Source organism: Aplidium turbinatum, chromosome 1, assembly GCF_918807975.1.
Source record: "Aplidium turbinatum chromosome 1, kaAplTurb1.1, whole genome shotgun sequence".
Lineage (NCBI taxonomy): Eukaryota > Metazoa > Chordata > Ascidiacea > Aplousobranchia > Polyclinidae > Aplidium > Aplidium turbinatum.
The window spans coordinates 14091067-14109806 of NC_137472.1; the positions used below are offsets into that span (position 1 = coordinate 14091067).

At 37.6% G+C, this 18740-nt stretch overlaps 1 protein-coding gene across 2 annotated transcripts in view; it reads right to left on the minus strand.

The window, feature by feature from the left end:
* Positions 1-18740, minus strand: part of LOC145771069 (uncharacterized) — a 44504-nt gene that overhangs the window by 16857 nt on the left and 8907 nt on the right. For both annotated transcript variants that reach the window (XM_082582820.1, XM_082582815.1), the window contains exons 2-12: positions 13595-13720; positions 11248-11356; positions 5920-6076; positions 5353-5531; positions 4605-4836; positions 3793-4111; positions 3135-3296; positions 2743-2856; positions 1976-2029; positions 1342-1540; positions 93-234 (exon numbers count right to left, since the gene is read on the minus strand). In XM_082582820.1, the coding sequence (XP_082438946.1) occupies positions 93-234; positions 1342-1540; positions 1976-2029; positions 2743-2856; positions 3135-3296; positions 3793-4111; positions 4605-4836; positions 5353-5531; positions 5920-6076; positions 11248-11356; positions 13595-13720 (1793 nt within the window). The remainder of the gene's footprint in view (positions 1-92; positions 235-1341; positions 1541-1975; positions 2030-2742; positions 2857-3134; positions 3297-3792; positions 4112-4604; positions 4837-5352; positions 5532-5919; positions 6077-11247; positions 11357-13594; positions 13721-18740) is intronic.

Below are 18740 nucleotides of genomic sequence, written 5' to 3' on the forward strand. Positions count from 1 at the left end.
GAAAACGGCACTGACGTGATTGACGTTCATTTGACGCAAATTAACGTAAAATTGATGTTAGAATAACATTCCACGTTCACATGATCACTTACAGCATTTTTGACATCGATATCTGTTCCCTCTCTCAAACGATGACGTTTGCGGATATGACGTTCGCAGTTCGCCTTGGTGGTGAAAGCAATGTTGCAAAACTTGCAGCTGTAAGGGCGGACCCCAGTGTGGGTTCGTTGGTGCCTAGAAAAGCGTTTTGTAATCGACTAAAAAGCAATAAAGCCAATTTAGACGTGGCTAGGTAAAAGGTGCGATTGTCTCCCTGACCGTTTATTTTCTTTGCACTTTTTTTCCGCTTTTAAAACTCTTGATTTTACAAAATTATTTTGCTCCCGGAAACAGGGGTTCCCAACCTGGGGGCCATGGCCCCCTAGTGGGTCATGAGCCTTTTTCAAGGGGGCCATAAAAAAAATTGAAAAATAATAATTTTTTTAATTCATCATTTCTAAGTCCACTTTAACACTAGGCCTATATAACAAAGAAATAAATTAAAATTTAATAAAAATACTAGTACCGGTTACTGTATCAACAAGTTTTTTTAATTAAAATGACGTTTCTTGATTTTTTCAAAAAGTTGAAAAAAATAGGGGGGTTTCGTTAATTTTTCAAAATTTTTAAAGGGGGCCACGGTGTAAAAAAAGTTGGGAACCCCTGTCCTAAAACAATCCTTCTAGATTTGCAATTGAAAAAAACGAACATGCAAAGTTATATCTATGTTAAAACGACCGATTTTGAAATTTAGGCTGATACCACAGATACTCTTCTTTGGGAATTTTCTTGAAGTGTGATGTATGAATAACGTGAACACGATTTGAACGTGGATGAATCATTGAAGTTTGGACAGTTGCATTCAACCAGTTGCATTAAACCAAAGACACAAGAAAATGAAATGTTACATTTAAAAATCTACATTTTGTCGAAACCATTTCGTGTTACAAAATATTTCCACAACCTAAGATAGAGTTAGACTTCTGTTTCAAATCGAGTAATAAATATATTTGTTCAGAGGTTTCCCGTATCGTAATCATCCTACCTAATCATCCTATCAGCCTACTTTAGTAGCAAAATACAAATCAGAAGTAAAAATTGAGTAATTCTGAAGATTTTTTTTTACAACAGTTGAAGGTTAAATAAATAGGTGATAAACCATACTTTCGGAGTAAAAATAAATAAAAACATGAAGTTTTAACTTGTACTAAAAAACAAAAACAATCTTGCACAATGCACATCATGTGCAAGCTACGGCCAAGTCTATCATTTGCACACAGTTGCAGGTGACAATCCATTTACCTTAAAATAGTGCTTTTCTCAAAGGAAGCGTAGTTGCAAAGTCGGCACCAAAACATCCTTCTACCATTCGCAGCTGTACGTACACCGATCCCGCACATGCTCCCAGTCCTGTGTCCCCCTAAAGCGGCCTCGTTGGGAAAAACGTCTCCGCAAATTTTACACGAATAACTGTTCCCACTTTTGCTTACAGTTTCCACGCCTGGCAAATCGATTGACATCAAGTCAAGATATGTACGACCTCAAGCAATTAGAGATATTGATGAGAGCAATATCGACTGGTGGTTTTGTAAAATCCAAATTTGACAAACAGTATTATATATTAAAACTTTAGGAAAACAAAAAATGATAATCGAGTAACCCTGTAAGTGTAACCCTCTACACAAGTAGAGGCTTACATTATTTTCGAAAAAATTTTTTCCATAATTTCCAACACCCGCAAAAGAAACTAAAAAAAATGTCAACAAAAAACACAGAAATTTACAGTATCATTTGCACTTGCATGTAGGATTGGCATTACATTTTTGTATAAATTGCTCAGACGAAATGCATATGAAATATGACAGAATAACACGTCGAAAACCATTCTTTTCAAAACAAGTGTCGGATGTGTACGACAAATTAAAAACTATCTTACTATCAAGCTTGCCATTCCAATTCTCCATAGTTTCTGCTTTGGACTTCAGAGTGTCTGAATCACAAAATGTACCCTTGATATTCTCACAAAACAAAAAGCCAAACATTCTCAATTGTTTGCGGAGAGTGCCACTCGCCTACTTTCACCCGTCAGCTAGTTTCGAGTTAACCCCTGTTTCATTTATCACCCAGTATATCTTGAATCAATGGGCCACAAACACAACAGTCAAAACGAACGATTTTATACGAATGGCAAATGACAGAGAAATTTGGAAGACCATGATCGCCAACGTCTGTATCAGATCAGGCACATAATCATCATCATATCTTATCTACATCATCGCATAAACCCAATAACATAGCCAGGGGGCTAAGATCATAAGCCTGCAATTGAGACAATTATGACGTCAATAATAACAATATTCGTTATTAATTTTGATCAAAATATCATGAATATCATAAATACAAGAGGTATGGCTGTCAATCTCCAGGCCGCGCTGCTAAGTATAGTTCTCAGTGAGTGTAAAATTACTTCTCCGGAGGATAAGTTTCAAAAAACGTGTTGTGAAAGATGATTGTTGTTGTACATTGTATAACGGGTTAACGGACAAAAACTGAGTAAAAAGTTGTTGTTGGGAAACGGTGGACCATCCAAACGAAATTTATAGATTCGAAGATGGAAACCCTGGCTTCCTGAGTTACACTCGCACACTTTCATACAGCAGATAATTATCACATACACAATACACACGCATACAAAGCCCCCACCTGGGTTATCATGCACAAAATAATCCCTAATTGCTAATTGGATAGGATCCTTTCCTTCTTCTCCACGACGACGAACGAGCTTCATCTTTAGAGGAGGACGCTCTTCAGGAGAGTCTGCAACAAATTTCATCGTGAAATCATCATTTATTTTCAGTATCATTTATTTCATCTTTCAAATTACCATCATTTTCATCGTGTTCATCGTCAGTGTGAACATAATACAATTATCACTTAGAGTTTGATAAATCAGTCACAATAATAATAATACAATAATACCAGATTACCAGCAGATGAATAAGCAATGTGTTGTTTAGCTTTAGTCCATTTAATTTAAACTCTAGCCAACATTATACAACTAAAATCATTGAAATAGCAAAAAGCCTCTTCTTCACCTTTGCCTGTGTTTACGGTGAACAAGTCAAAAAGATCATCTTCTTCACCGTCTTCTCGCATCCACTTGGGAACATTGACGTAAGCTACCATCGGTGAAGTTCGTACTTCGCTGCTGTTCATACCATAGCGTATGGTGGTGCCCTTGTGGTCGGATTTTTTATCTAAAAAAAAAACTCGCAGTTTAACAAAAAAAATGACTCTCTTGGTGTCGCTATTGAGCTGCAAAAACACATATATTGAAAGGACTCGACGGCAAGAAGGTTGCTGAAAGATAATTGCACGTAGGCTACTTGCCTTCAACAACAGCTGTCATTGATTGGCAATGGAACTTGTTCAATTCAGAATAACATTGTTTTTCATTACTGCTATGACACCAGAGGTTCAGCATAACGATTTAAAACCTTTCCTCAACTAATTTCCTCAACACTCATCTGAGAAACACAATCTTGCATCCCCAACAATACATGAGCAAAAAACCGCAATTTTATCACAATTAGTATCGAAATTAGTTTAAAATACCACTGAGCAAATGTATCAGTATCACAATAGCTAGCATGAATCTTCATAAGCTGAAATACGTGTAAAAATAATAGTCTGCAACAATTAAACTGAAAGAAATCGTCTTTTGCTATTTACTATAGTTATTTCACAACAGACCTTTAATTTTGTTTGATCTATTTGAGATCAATCCAGTGATTTCTAAAACTTCCTCTATAGTCGCATCAAGCTGTTGCCCGTGTGAGGAAACTTCACTAAGATCGGTTTCTTTCAAAGGAAGTTTGTCATCAACATCCATAACTTTTTGGACTTTCTCAGAAAGAGGATCTTCGTTGTCAGATGACACAGAGGGATGGACATTGCTCATGTGAAATTGAAGAGCATATAATGTAGGGTACAGAAGATTACAAAGCTTGCAGAGGAAAAAATGTTGTCTATCGCGCTCCGACAAACGATGAAGGGATCTTGAGCAGACGTTCTGTGGAAAAAAAATTCAATTTAAAACTTCTTTTTCAATTTCTCAAAACGTTGTTTCAATATTGTGTTTTGAATGTGGTGGTTTCAATTTGTTGGAAATTTCTTGACCAGCAGTAACATTTCTTGAAGTACAGTAAAAAGTGGAGTAATGATATCAAACTTATTAACTTTGGACAATGAAAAAACTGACAGGAAAAAGGTGCCCACCGTCTATGCATCTGACAGGACATTTCAGAACAAAATTATGTTTCCTGACACAAATAACAACTTGATTCGAAGGGACAATGACGTGATTTAAGTAAGCTAATGCATAGAAAACAGTTAAAACAACTAATATAATATCCACGTGAATCAAACTTTTCTAGAACAGAATTTATAAATCAACCAAGTGTTTTGTAAATAGTGGAACAATAAAATCACTTTAGAATTAAAGCAAAATGGCTTGAAAAAAGCATTTTGTTCATATAAAAACTAGTGTTAGTTAAAACTCTAACCTCTGATATCTTAGTGAATTTTTCGCAAGTGAAATCAACAAACGAAAGATCGTTAAAGCCAGATATGATTTTGTATTCATTGCTTGTGTTGACTGGTTTTGTTAACAACTTCTCCAGACTACTACTCCCGGGAGACTCCGAACTCCTGTTCTGTTGCTTCCGGTGGTGGATGTTGATCTGGTGGGCCACAAACGTGGACCGCGACATGAAGTTCATGTTGCATGGTAAACACCTGGAAAGATTTTTGCGACTTAAAGAATTTGATTTTGATAATTTTCACACAGTTATCATTGTGTAAGTTCCAGCGTATGTAACTAATCGTCACAAACATGAATGCTCATCAATCATACCCATAACCAAGGACGTAGCTACGGGGGGAGGATTGAGAGGCAATCGCCTAATGTTTCATACTATTACAGCATTTTAATACCATTGCGAGTTGTGTTGAATGACGATTGCCCCTCCCCCAAACAGTTGCTTTTGCCTCCTAAAATATTTTTTCTAGCTACTTCACTGTCAGCAAGTATTAATTAACCCGAAACTGGTGATTGACAAACATGTGGTAAGACAAAGTAGCACTTATAAGGTTGTGAAAACCATAACAATCGACTACTTGATTACTTTGCTTGTCAGCAAGTAGATTGTGGATGACATAAAGCGGTAAACAATTGCTTTCGTTTGTTGATTCATATAAATTTAACGCTTTTTAATAATCTCACAATTTTATTTGAAATAACAAATTTCTTACTTTAACTCAGGTGTGCTGTGTATTTCAGAATGAGTTAGCAATCCATATTTGGACATAAATGACTTAAGGCAGATAGGACATGTTAGCTCTTCATCAGTGGAGATGGCTCGCTTCCTTGGTGTGTCATCTTTACCAGCAATAAATAAAACTTTTCTAGTCTTGTTCTTAGTTGGATCATCCTGAAAAGAAAGCGAAACACTTCAAAAGGCCTCATAACGTTTTTACATGACAAAAGACATATTAAGTCGGGAAATGCATTGATATACACGGCCTCTTATTGAGATCCAATTTAGCTCATTTTTCTTTATTCTTCAATATTTTTGTAATTTATCAAAAGCACGAAGAAATGGCCAATGAAACATAAATTTACCTTAAAACGGAAATTCACTTTGATTTAAATGATGCATAAAAACTTATTACAACTCTTGTCAAATTCGTTGCAAACGTCATTAAGTGTGGAAGTCACAAAAAACAAAGAATCTTCATCCTTGCAACACTAAAACGATACCACTTTAAAGCTGTGAGTCAGCAGAATTTCAACTTGACTGTGGTTTCAAATTTACTCACATCATCACTTTTTCTTTTTTTCCCGCTACTGTTATTTTCATTCTCCTCGTCAGAATGCAAAGGAATGCGAGAACGGAGTCTCGCTGAAAAGCGCGATTGGGACTCGTCTGTACCTAAGAGTGACTTCTCGTCGGTGTCCTTTCCGTCAGGATCACAACTAATGAAAAAATGTAAACACATAACTCATTTTTATTGTAAGCGACAAGAAGCTTTTCCACTCTGAGGATAAAGATTCAATCAATCAACAAGCAATGCTCGCTCATACAGTCAACACTCAGACTAGCCTTGTTCTGGCAGTAAAAATGACCTACACGTTAGGATTTATTTTTGACTGTTTTTTTCAACGGGTGAGTTGACCGCTATCTGTTTATTCACACCTGATAGCTTAGTATTTTCGTTTTTAGTCTTGTAGTCACGGTACATTACGCTCAAGGTTTTTTAAAGGTGTTTGAAAAACGCTTCTTCAAGCAGTTGTCTTTTAATTTACTGTCTTACTCTAGATAGTTTTTTCAGTTTCAAAGTACAGTACACAAAGGCCTATACTTGATCCTTGATCGTTACCAAACATCAAAGCGTGGTTCAAAATACAATAAAAAAACGTTTTGTTAAACAAAATAGGCCAGTTGGCAATATTTTAACACCAGAGTTTAAACAGATTGCATTGTTTAGCTTTTATCGTTCGTTAGAGCAAGACATGGGAGATAAAACGAGCTATTGACTTTTAGCATGGGACCAAATAATAATCATGCTTTTATTTGCGCCCATTGCGATAACGATAACAGTACACTGCGATCACAGATGCGATACAACAGACATATAACAGCTGCTTTAAAGCAACTGTTATATGACATATTGTACGACATATATTACTAGACATATTATAGCTACAGGTGGAAGCAGCAAAGTGACATATAGTCTTCGAGTCAGCTTGTACCCTTAGTTTGGCTTGCCATTAAGTGGCTTTGCCGAGACACAGCCGCGTGCTCTGGAGCGGTGTCGAACCCACATCCTTTCGAACGTCGGGCAGACGTTCTCACCACTCGGCTACGCAGCCGACTAAGAAATTGCAAGATATGCAACAAGAGTTTATTTTCGTTTGGTAGTACGACTTTCCAAATGCTGGTATACCTGTGCAAACATCCACAGAAAATGTTTGTAAAAAATACACACAGCATGAACGAAAAATACGTGTTGCTTGTCAAAGAATTCATATTCTCTAACTATTGTTCAAGTGACTTGTGACAAGCCATCCGCAATCCGCATGACTCCGACGTTAAACGTTTTGAAATCTCTTAATAAGATATCAACTTTACTGAAGCATCTTGTTAAACACATTCATTAATGTTTTTTTTGTGCAATCTTTCACATTCTTTATCAAGTCAGTCTCTCTACTTATATGCTTTGACGTTCAGTGTGACTTTTACAAAAGTAGAATACAGTTTTCACATCAACAGCTTCAAAATATATTCTTAATTTTGAAAATTTTGTTCTGGTCGGCTCGCAGTGATAGATCGCAAACTACAGTAGTTGCAGACACTTTCAAGTAGTCACGGTCCAGTTGCTACGAACAGAAAGGGGAGAATATTAATGACTCAACTATGACCACTTTCACTTGAGCACACCCTTCGAGATCGCATGCTTTTCGTGTAAAAAGTTTTCAAAAACAAACTAGATATTTTCTCATAATCCACGTTGTTGCATACTCGCAGTGCTGCTGAAATTTCGGGAGAAATCGTTGAAAAGCTAAAATCAGTTTTTACAGCATATGATATTTCAAAAAATTCTTCTGAGATCGAATTCTTTTTGGATCATTTCGTTGTTGATATGTGTGTTCCTGCTCTCACTTATCGTTCTTCGTGGAAAGAAGTCTGTGAGCCAAAAAACTACAAGACTGCGTTGATGACTAATCTTGAATACGACGTGAAATGATGTTTGCTACGTCATGTATGCTGAAGATCTACCTACATACCATCACAACGATATCATTTCACACCACATCCACATCCCACAGGTGGATTTGGTCGTACATTTTTAAGGAAAATAAGGCAGATTCATACCATGGCACCAAAACTTTTAAAAACTTTGGTTACTTGACCATTATTATTGAAGCAATTCAGATTAAGATTTCGGATGGCTTCCAAGTAGAGGTTTGGGAGTGGGTTCCGTTGGCGATTCTCCGGTTTCTCGAACTTGTGTAGTGTAGAAAGGAGCGATCTACCTGGCAGTCAGCACAAGAACAGCGACCAATTACGATTCTCTAACCATAACAGTGTAGCGGCCGAGAGTCTGTGGCATGAGTTAGTGGTAGGCCACGCTACTGGTGAGTCCAGCCTCATGGGGGGAAACAAGTGTCTATAGCTGTCAATTCTTGCTACTCTAAATCGGCTGCCAAGAAACGTGTGTAATGTATTGCCATGGTTATTACTGCACATGGTTCATAAGATTCGTATTCTTGGTTTCTTACAATTACCAACGCCAGTTGTGCGTGATTTTGGCACCTCCGTGCAATCTTTTGCAATTGAACGGTCTGTAGAGGCTGTGGCTTCGTAGTAATTAAATTTTACATGATGTATGGACAACGTGGGCTTCTTTTTGGCTTAGCTAAAGACTTACTGAAACCACTGGTACGCGTAACAGCAAAATCAACAAAGCATAGACAACATTCCTATTCGGACACAGCAAGAATATGAAGTGAAGAAAACACGTGAATGCCTGGCTACGCATGCATGGAGCGTTGTTACGTTTTTAAGTTGTTTAAAACTTGCTGTGAAGAAATAGGTCGTAAAGAGCCATTGTTCCTTTTTAGAAAGACGGTACCAGTATCACTCCAAACACACAGGCAGACTTTCAACCAATCGCAGTTACTTACTACAATGCTGTATCTAAGCTTACCGCGCATACTGTAGAATCAACAGCTAATTCTGATCACATCAGCATCAAGTTTGTGATCACAAAATTGCATCACAAGAGCCAAAATGGCTTCATGGTGGCATAAAATCTAAGACAATCTAAATACTTTTTCAGACCACTAAAGACGTAACTCACAAGATAAAAGTTGCAATCAATAAACTGTTCCAACATCTTTAAGAGCATGCTTTCAAACCACATTCTTGGATGCTTTGCCTAGTGACCTCAAAACACCAAGTGGAACGCGTGATCTAACACAGGCCTTCAAAAACTCTTTTGCTGGCGATCCGTTTCAAATGGATGATGCTCTTTTGAAATCCGATTTTGTACAATATCAACCGACTGTTGTTGACGACGAATTAGCACAGTATATACCTCACACACGGCTCGTTACTAATGGTCAAGCCATAGCGCTTCGGATCAAACCAAATGAACAATCAATGTGCTAATTAAAGCGAGTGCAAACACAAGATCACAAAGTTCTCAGAAGCCCAAGATTGAATTTTGCCCTTTCGTGTTCGCAAATTCAAGTGTGGTGAGTTTTATCGATTTCTTATCGTTGTCAGCAGTGTACGAAGCTTTTTGTATCAACTGTGGACGTTCATGGTCACTTTCTCAGCATCATACTTGTCAATGTTACTGATGAAAGCCTGTCAATGTTACTGATGAAAGATAGAAAGCCTGGGTTTAATGTTATGTTTTGATTCATGTACACAAATTATGTAACTTGTTTAATTTAACAGCTCAGAATAAAGCTTCCCTGGTTTGGCTGATATCATATCCATGCTTAGTCATGAAGTGTGACATACGATGTTGTGCACATAAATCCTCAACGAAAGAGAATCAAACCCAACAAAGGAAATTTCTAAGTTTTGACAAAAAGAAACATCAAAAAAAGTAAAGAGATGTCTCCTTCAAATTCAAATGCAAACCATCTACCCTGTTACGATGTTACCATCTCACGATCTATCACCAGCTGCAACATGTGATGGAGCAGAACAAATAAAAACAGTAGACGAGGAAATGTAGAAAACTTTTAAAAGGTTGAAATATGCATGAAATTGGTTTAGTTGGTCGAGAAAAGTCAGTAAGCAAGAACGACACAGGCACAAAAGCAAGCTGCTTGCCTGTTAAAACGATTTGAACGTTATCAGAGTGGATAGTGTAGCTGTTGGACACATTCTTGTGAGTTGAGATGAAGTAAAATTGTATGCAAAGGACTTAATTCGAAAAACAATCCAGATGAAGCAATTTAAGTTTTAAAAGTGTTTTGTGTTGAACACTCACAAGCTGAAATGACAATCATTTCATTTGGACTTCGCAAGGAAATGAAATTGTTCGTCTTCGCATTGAAATAGTTTCGTTTCCAGCAAGCCTGGAAGTAAGTGATAAGCTCCCGTCATTGCGCAAAACAAGCCCTTTTTAATTTGCAAATAAACTAAAAATGTTGGTTTAAACGTGCATATATGAAAACTTGTTTAAACCAGTTTATCAAACGTGGTTGCCAGGTAAGTAGGTTTAATCATTGTGATCCAGAATGGTTGTCATGGCGAATGCTGAAGTGTGATAGAGATACGTGAACTGTAATCCCTTCAAACTCTTCAGCCAGCAATTTTCGCGCACAGTGCTTGTTCAATTGCATTGTGCTGACTTCACAACTGTAAACTTGTAGGAGATTCGTTCTCCACGGCGTACTGGGCACCTGGCCGTAGTGTGGAGGACTGTGAAAGTATCTGCTTTTCATCAAGATGATATCCCAAACAAGTTCACAGTCGGCACCCGGGCATTGCGGACAACAGAAAGTCTTCGCAGACATACATTCCTCCATGAAGACGTCACACTACTATAATTCTTTTTTTGTCTCATCCAGGCTTTACGTCCAGTGGTTGAAGATCTGAGTTAAGTGGTCACGAAGGAAAAAAGGCCAATGTTTTTGTTTACTTTCAAGTGCGTTGCTACAAAAACAGCCGCATGCTCTTAAAAGGCATAAGATTTAAGCTACAATAACGTGCCGAAGTGACATGATTCCACTGATATTCCCCTAAAAAAGATGTGAACCAAACATTCTAATATTTTTCAAAAAAGATCCAAATCGCAATGCACAAAAACACACAATTTTTAATAATACTAAAAATCGATCACAGAAAAAATATTATACGTAGGTTGTCGGCTGCATGGCCGAGTAGTGAGAGCCTTGGTACGCCGCTCAAAGGAGCAGCGGTTTGACACCACTCAACAGGCGGCAGGCGGCTGTATATTTGGCAAGACACTTAAACGCCTACCTGAAGGTGGACAAGGACTGGCTTCCTTGTATTCCCGTTAACTTGATCTAAATCTTTAACTACTACCCGTACGTAAGACTGGACGCAAAAAAGAACGAAAAAAAAAGTTAAAAAAACGACATGATTGAGAGTTATATACCTCGTTGAAGTGTCGTTTTTACGAAGAGATGCAGCATCAGTTACAGTATCAGAGATCTCAGCTGTTGAGTCTGCATCCATATTGTCTGTAGCATTGTGATGAGAGAAATCTAATAACAAAAATTGGAATCTTTGATCCAGAAGTTATGAAGTCGTTGAAGGTTACCACGCGGCAGACAGTCTGAAGTTGATGATAATACAGAGCCAAAAGCCAATTTAGAAAACGCCACAGATTGTGATTAATGGAATAGGAGAATACGACTTACAATTACACGTTGTGTGAATGAGATGAGATAAGCAGCAATTACAATTATCACCAAAAAAACTCTGTAACGGCAATAACAAAAGACGAGACTTTTTCGAGATTTACGACAAAGTAGAAACCTTTTTTCAGCACTGCGTTGAGGGAGTAACGTCATATTAGTGGTAGGCTATAAGCTTTTTTTGCTGTTTTGGTGATTAGTAATTCAGTTCACGTTAAAGACAAAAAATAAAAACGTTAAAGATGAAAAAATGGTGTTGCAATAATAAAGCATAATACTTCAAGTTCACAACCTTGTCGTTTTTCTAATGCCGGCAATTTAAAAAATATATGTCATCGTCATCAAAGTTTTTGTTAGCAAAGAAGCAGCGTAGCCAAGTGGTGAGAGCTCGAAAGGGCGCCGGTTCAACACCACTGCAGCTGAGTTATTTGGCAGGACATTTAAAAGCATGCTTGAAGGCGGATGAGAAAGTTGGTTTTCTATCCTTCCTGTCCACATAATCTAAATCTTCAACTATCTGGGGTAAGCCTGGATATGACAACACAAATCAAGTGATTTCAAATTAAATTTTAGCAGTTTCAAGCATACAGATCTCCAACATTTATTAACTGATTTGAACGCTTTGAAATATATAAAGTCAGGAAATAGCGTACACATCATCACTGTCCAAATTCGGGTTTGCTCACCCCAGTAGAGGCACGCAACACTACAAAACTGCATCCAGACACGTTTTCAAGAGCAAAATGTAATAACCAAACGGAACAATTAGAGCTTTCCAAATAAAATTTCATGTAATATTTTTGAAATTATTTTTGTTTGTTTGACAGTGTTAGACAGCTTTGAAAAACATTAATTTGATGCAAATGAAACGTATTTTGTAATGAAAAAATTGTTTCGTAGACCGTTTGGTTAACGATTTGCAACGCCATTTATGTTTCAAAGTGATGCTGCACAATGAAAACGAAAGCAGTTAAGAAGGAGCGATCTTCCTGGCGTCAGCACTACCTGACTACTCACTATAGAACAGCGAGCATTGTGTTTCGCTAACCATACCGGTGTAGCCTCCACACTAGCCAACAAGGCTGTTCCCAAAAACATGTGTTTCTCGGTAGAATGGAAGCATTAATGAATAATGATGTTCACTCTATTCATCGTCATTCAACATGAAACGAATAAATAGCCTATATGAATCATTCAATCATTTTAGTTTTCGTCATTAACGCGTCCTGGACAAAAAAGATACTATTAACTACAAAAGTCGATTAGACCTACCAGCACGTTAACGAACGGGAAAAAGTGGCAAAACCACTATGTGCATATGGAATGGAAGCATTAGTCTTTTAAGATAGACTCGAAGAGTCTTGCACCTTGAGTGCATACTTAGACTAATAATTATTATTTGGAAGTCTGGATACTTGAAAAAAAATTACAAGACAATTTACCAAAAAATACCAGGTTGTTTTTAGCAAATGTTTGCAGACGTTGAATCAATGTGAACAAAGCGGATTTGACTGGCTGTTACCGTTTGAAAAATACTTCGCATATCTGTGAGAAATCTCTTGAGGGATCAACAATAATCAACATTGTTGTGCGTCAATTGAGCAAATTGAAAATGGACTGAATGTCGAAACATTGTTTAGCGACGGACCCATATAACGCTTGTCCTTGCTACATGTCGTCATGTGGTAGAAGTTTAGGCACTGGAATTTATATTTCAGAACTGTTTCCGGACAACAGAACATACATCTACAACACAGGTCAGGATAATTCAGTGGCAGATCCAAGAGGGGGATTACGGCGATCGCATCCCTACGGCACAGAAAAGTAACTTTATTCACGGTGCATTTTCAAGGTCGGACTTAATGTGGATGTGGACCCACCCACACATCATTGTGTTTTGTTGAAATTCCCACCCCTTAAACTAATTGCTTGATCCGCCCCTGGTTGATATGATGCTGAGTGTGGTGCTGGCAACAGACCACAACGTTAACAAAGTCAACTGTTATCGTGGCACAATAGCAACGAAAAAAAAACAAAGTCTTTTATAACCATTTACTAATAATTATAATAAAACGATTCATTTACTTGTTGCCAGAGCTTTTGCTTTTTGATCTGTGTTGTTTTCATCCAACAGAGAATCTGTAAGTCGGTGTAGTTTTTCTATTTGTAAGGACGTGTCCGCTTTCGCTGGTATCGGGGGCCTGGAAAAACCTGTAGATAGGAGGGATGTCATTATTCAAATCGCTCTCCTCTTGTTTATCTGGAAGCTTATCCTTTCAGAATCAGTTAATTGTTGTTTGCAAAAACCATGAATCGTTATACTTCCGTAAAAAGAGCATAAAACGTCAATACTAAGAGCAATGCTTAGCAAAGCAAATTCAAGTAAAATCCCCACTGCTAAAGTAATTTTGGCGGTCGCTTCACGTTGAGGTTTCAAACGGTTACCACAAAAGTAGGATTTTAGAAGGCTATGAAAAAATGCAAGAAATAACCTGTGATGTTGTGAATTACCTGACTCTGTCCTCAATCAAAACTACGGGTCTGCTACTATTCGGTGAGTCCGATTCGGTGAGTTCCTAACCTCTTACTAACCCCTAACCCTAAAACGGCAATGATAATTAGGCTACGGTACCCAATAATTTAAAAAAAAAATTGAAAAAATCCCCCGTTAAGGGATCGGACTCACCGAATCGGACTCACCGGACACCGCATCGGACTCACCGAAACGGGCCATTCCGGGCGTTGTTGCACATTGTTGGGTTAAGAAGAGAAATTAGGACTTTTCGACTCAAGCCTAACGTTTAACTTGATCTCAAAGAGCAACCTCTCACGCAATTAACGCTAACATTAGGTCAGAGCACACAATCAAACGATCGAAGGCCCACGCATAAGCCAAAATATTCGCAAAGGCAATACATAAAGATGTTTTTCCTTTCACACCAATCAGTCTTCGTTTTTATATTAATAGTCAATGGGAAACACTGCTGATATTATACGCAAACGACAACAATGGTTGACAAAGTCAAGAAAGTTATCTTTAAAAGCAGGCCGAGTATCAATCACTAACTACAGTTTATCGCGCTCGTTAACAGGGCGTGGTCAGCGCGAATTAGGTGACAGAGCGGCGTAGTATCTGTTAGATGCCTGCGCTTGACGTTGAATCCAGGCCTCCACCAACGATGCTGAGTGATAAAACGTAAAAAGTACAGTCTCTCAACTCTGATACTGACGATAAAAGGTTTACAACAGAGAAAAGAAACATCAGCAGTAAACTGGCATTTCTGTACCAAAATCATCGCACAAAAGAACAGAATAACCAAGCGACACTCCAAGACCCACTAATTTATTCATAGCGCAGTCGAAGTCCAACTCAGATCAATGAATTGAATAGAAAATTCCGTACCAACAACTCAGCTAACAATTTATTGTTCTCAGATACATTGCTTCATCATCACAATACGTTGAAGCGCTGTAACAAGGAAAGCTTTGATTTGTTGGTAACGCAGGTGATGAGTGAGCGAAGTTACCACGACAATCAGAAAACGCTTGACATCCAAGAACTTCGGACCCCATGTCAAAGCAATGCACTATCTATAATACACTGTAGATATCCAAACAGATTGTTTTCATTGGCAAATTCAAGCCGACAAGATTGAACAAAATCGAGCTGTTCTTGCATCTTCTCTTGATGAATAATATAATTCCTTCAATACAAAATTAACCACATCCTGTCTAGATGAGGTCGAACCATAGACATGGTCGAACTAAAGAGGGAAGATGGAATGAATAGAATGAAACGGAGAAAAGGGGTGAAAACAATTGCTGCAAGGAATGGATCAGTCATATTTCCCACGTGGGGACAAAACCGAATTTAGATGATGGTGAGATAAAAAAAAAATACATAGAAAGCAGAAATCAAGAAGACTTAAATCGTTCCTGATGGCGAAAGCAATCAAAAGCTTTTTGAAAGCTGAAAAACGCAAATCAAGTGAACAGAGGAAAAGCAAGAAAGCTGATTTTCAGAAATACAATGAAAGCAAAAGTTTATAAATTTACAACAACTTAGTTGTAAGATATTTTTCAGTGCTCTGTCATTGATTGATTAAAGTTTATTCACCTTACAGCTACAGTGTTAAAGTTAGCTGAACTATAAAACTAATGAATACTGAACTGTTCAAACAGGTTTTCCAAAGGTGACAAAAGACGATGTCTTTTTCATCTGCTACAATCAACACACAGCCAATGAACCACGTGATCGCGTAAACGATCATACAGACAACGACTTAGTGCAAAATATTCAAATGCCGGGCATATGATTTCAGATGAATAAATAGTCTGACCAACTCTTGTTTTACCCATCACATTCAACTGCTGCAAGATTACACTTGTATGTCTGTCTTCTTTATTCGCAAGAAAAGTAATGGCTTCGAATAAAGCTGATTTTGTCTTTATTTTTGATATCCGATTATGTAACAAAGGTGCAATGGAACATGAGGACCCATTGTGATAAGCAGCAAACGTGTAGTCTTCACGTAATTTCAGTGCAAATAATGGCATTCCGAATTTCATAATTTTTGATTGGATAGTGGTATAATTTTCTGTTTTGTAAACTACGACATTTTCATGACTCAAAACATTGCACAAATCATCCAAAAGTAAAGTATCTTGCTTTACAAACTCACCAATTTCATCAGGAATAATACCTCGCTTTTCACTAGAAGCTAAAGTTTTCCTTCTTTTTGTTGGAGGCGTCGGAACACAACTTTTTGGAATGTCAGGAAACAGCGAAGGAGGATTTGTCGGTCGCAGTTTCCCATAGTGTGGAGAAAATGGTTCATCTTCAGGCCAGTGACGAGCACAAACTGCACTATGTTTAGTTACAACCCACTGAGCTCTTGGAATGCTATCTTTCCACTTTTGTTTCTCTACATCATCTTTTGGAAATTTATACACAGATACAGTGATCTTGGAAGAATCATAATTTGAATTGCAGTGAGGCACACAGCATTTAAGAGGCATTATTTATTTATTGGGTAATCTGTAAAAATACTTGTCTATTAACAAAAAGGGCTACACTGATGCAGGCCTATCATATAAAGTTTGCTTGATGCTATTCTTAAACAGACACTGTGAATTGCCTTAATTTAACAAGTCTTGTTTGTTACTTTACTAGCTCACTTAAGTTTTTACTGTGTTTAGCTAAAAACTTTTCAAGAATTATCAGGACACTGAACACATTTTCGGTAGGCTACAAATAGTGATTGTACAAAATAAAAATATCTGGTCAACTAGGGCTTTCAAAATAACTTCATTGCCACTACCCGAATGCGTATTATGATATAGCCTAACCCTTCCTACTCTAAAACAACTACCAGTTCCTTGTAAACCTTCTCAGGACTACAAAATAACCTCTAAATCATAAATCCTGCTTCCAGATACCAACACATTACAGGTATTCTTTATCATTTAAACTCTACTTTTTATATGTAGGCTACGAGCTTCTGTTAATACTAGTGAATTCAGTCAAAAGCTGCAGTTGACTGCACCCAGCAGGCCCTAGCTAGCAAAGCTTTCTATTTTATATCGTTTCAACGTCTACCGATGTTGAAACGACGTAAAAGAAAAACAAATTTTATCAACTCTAGAATGTGACTCACAATCGCAAGGAAAACCTCCTTTGGGAGTGACGCTTTTCTTTATCACAAACTTGGGAGTCAGCCTTCAGTTCTGAAATTTGTGCACGTTGTCCAGGCCATCTATTTTCGTAGGCCACGCCTTCAACGCTTAAAAGGATCAAATAAACTCATGTTGAGAAAAGGACTCTCTTTGTACTACACGGAGAAAAATCATCTTCGTGGAAGCAAACAAATCTTTTGCTGCAAACTTTTCAAAGAAAGGCAGTAGAAAGAGAGAAGAAACATATTCCAATAAAAATATACTGCGATTCTAACAAGTTCAAAATACCTTTACGTTTCATATAAGTCAATAAATTACTACATAAAGTGTTACAAAAGTCTTTACTTTTCAAAGCAGTATGAAAAGAAAGTGCAATGTTGTAATTTGGAACACCTCAAACTGTAACCAAATGTATGACAACCGACAAAACTAACAACACACTCAATCTCACTCTCTATGGAAAACAAATAGAACAAGTACCAGAATTCATATATCTTGGCCACCGACTATCAGCGACCAACGATGGAAAGACTGCTGTGCAACACCGAATTGGCTTAGGCTGGGCAGCATTTGAAAAGAACAAAAAGATTCTAACATTCAATAGACTCCCAATCAAACTGAAAGCAAAAATTTTTAACACCTACGTTTTACCAGTCGTGCTGTACAGTCTAGAATGCGTAAATTGGACATCATCAACAATGAAAATACTCACTACCTTCCAAAATCACATCATGAGAAGCATGACCAACAAAAGGTTACTTGATCACACGAAAATAGAAGATCTTCTAACTATAACAAAACTACATCCAATTGCAGCAATAATAAAATCAAAAGTTTTAAAACTGTTCGGCCACACTAAAAGATCACAATTCGGAATCAGCAAAGTTTGCACAGAAGGCGAAGTAGAAGGAAAAAGAAAACGCGGCAGACAACCAAAACCATGGCAAGACAACATTCAATCATGGACCGGACTCAACTTGACGACACTGGGCGAGTTGGCTCAAAATCGCCACTCTTGGAAGCAAATAAGCCCTGTTGATGCGCAATCTTCCGCAGGCGGAGATGACGACTGATGATGATACTGTAATCAATACATACTGTAATTACAAATAAACACATTAACACATGCGCATGAAAGACAGTATTTAGTAAAAGAATAAAGTTTTGTTGTCATGAAGTATTGTAACTAATTTCAGAAGCAGGAAGTGGCAAAAACTATTTTTCCTGTCTCCGTGTGTCTCAAAAATTATTTATGCACAGTTGCACATTTACAACCGTCGATTATGGTCGGCTGCATAGCCCAGTGGTGAAGCTCTTGCAGAATGCAGAACACTCAAAAATCTCCCGAGCTGACACCGCTCAAGAGAACGCGGCCGTGTCTTTGGCAAGGCAAGATACGTCTGAAGGCGGACACGAAAATTGAATTTTTTGTTTTCCCGTCCACTTAATTTAAATTTTCAACCTCCAGGCGTATACAGAAAAAAATAAAAATAGTTTGTCAACAACTGATGATTCCTCAAGATCAAGTCAATCTCTTCAGTTAAAGAATACTAAA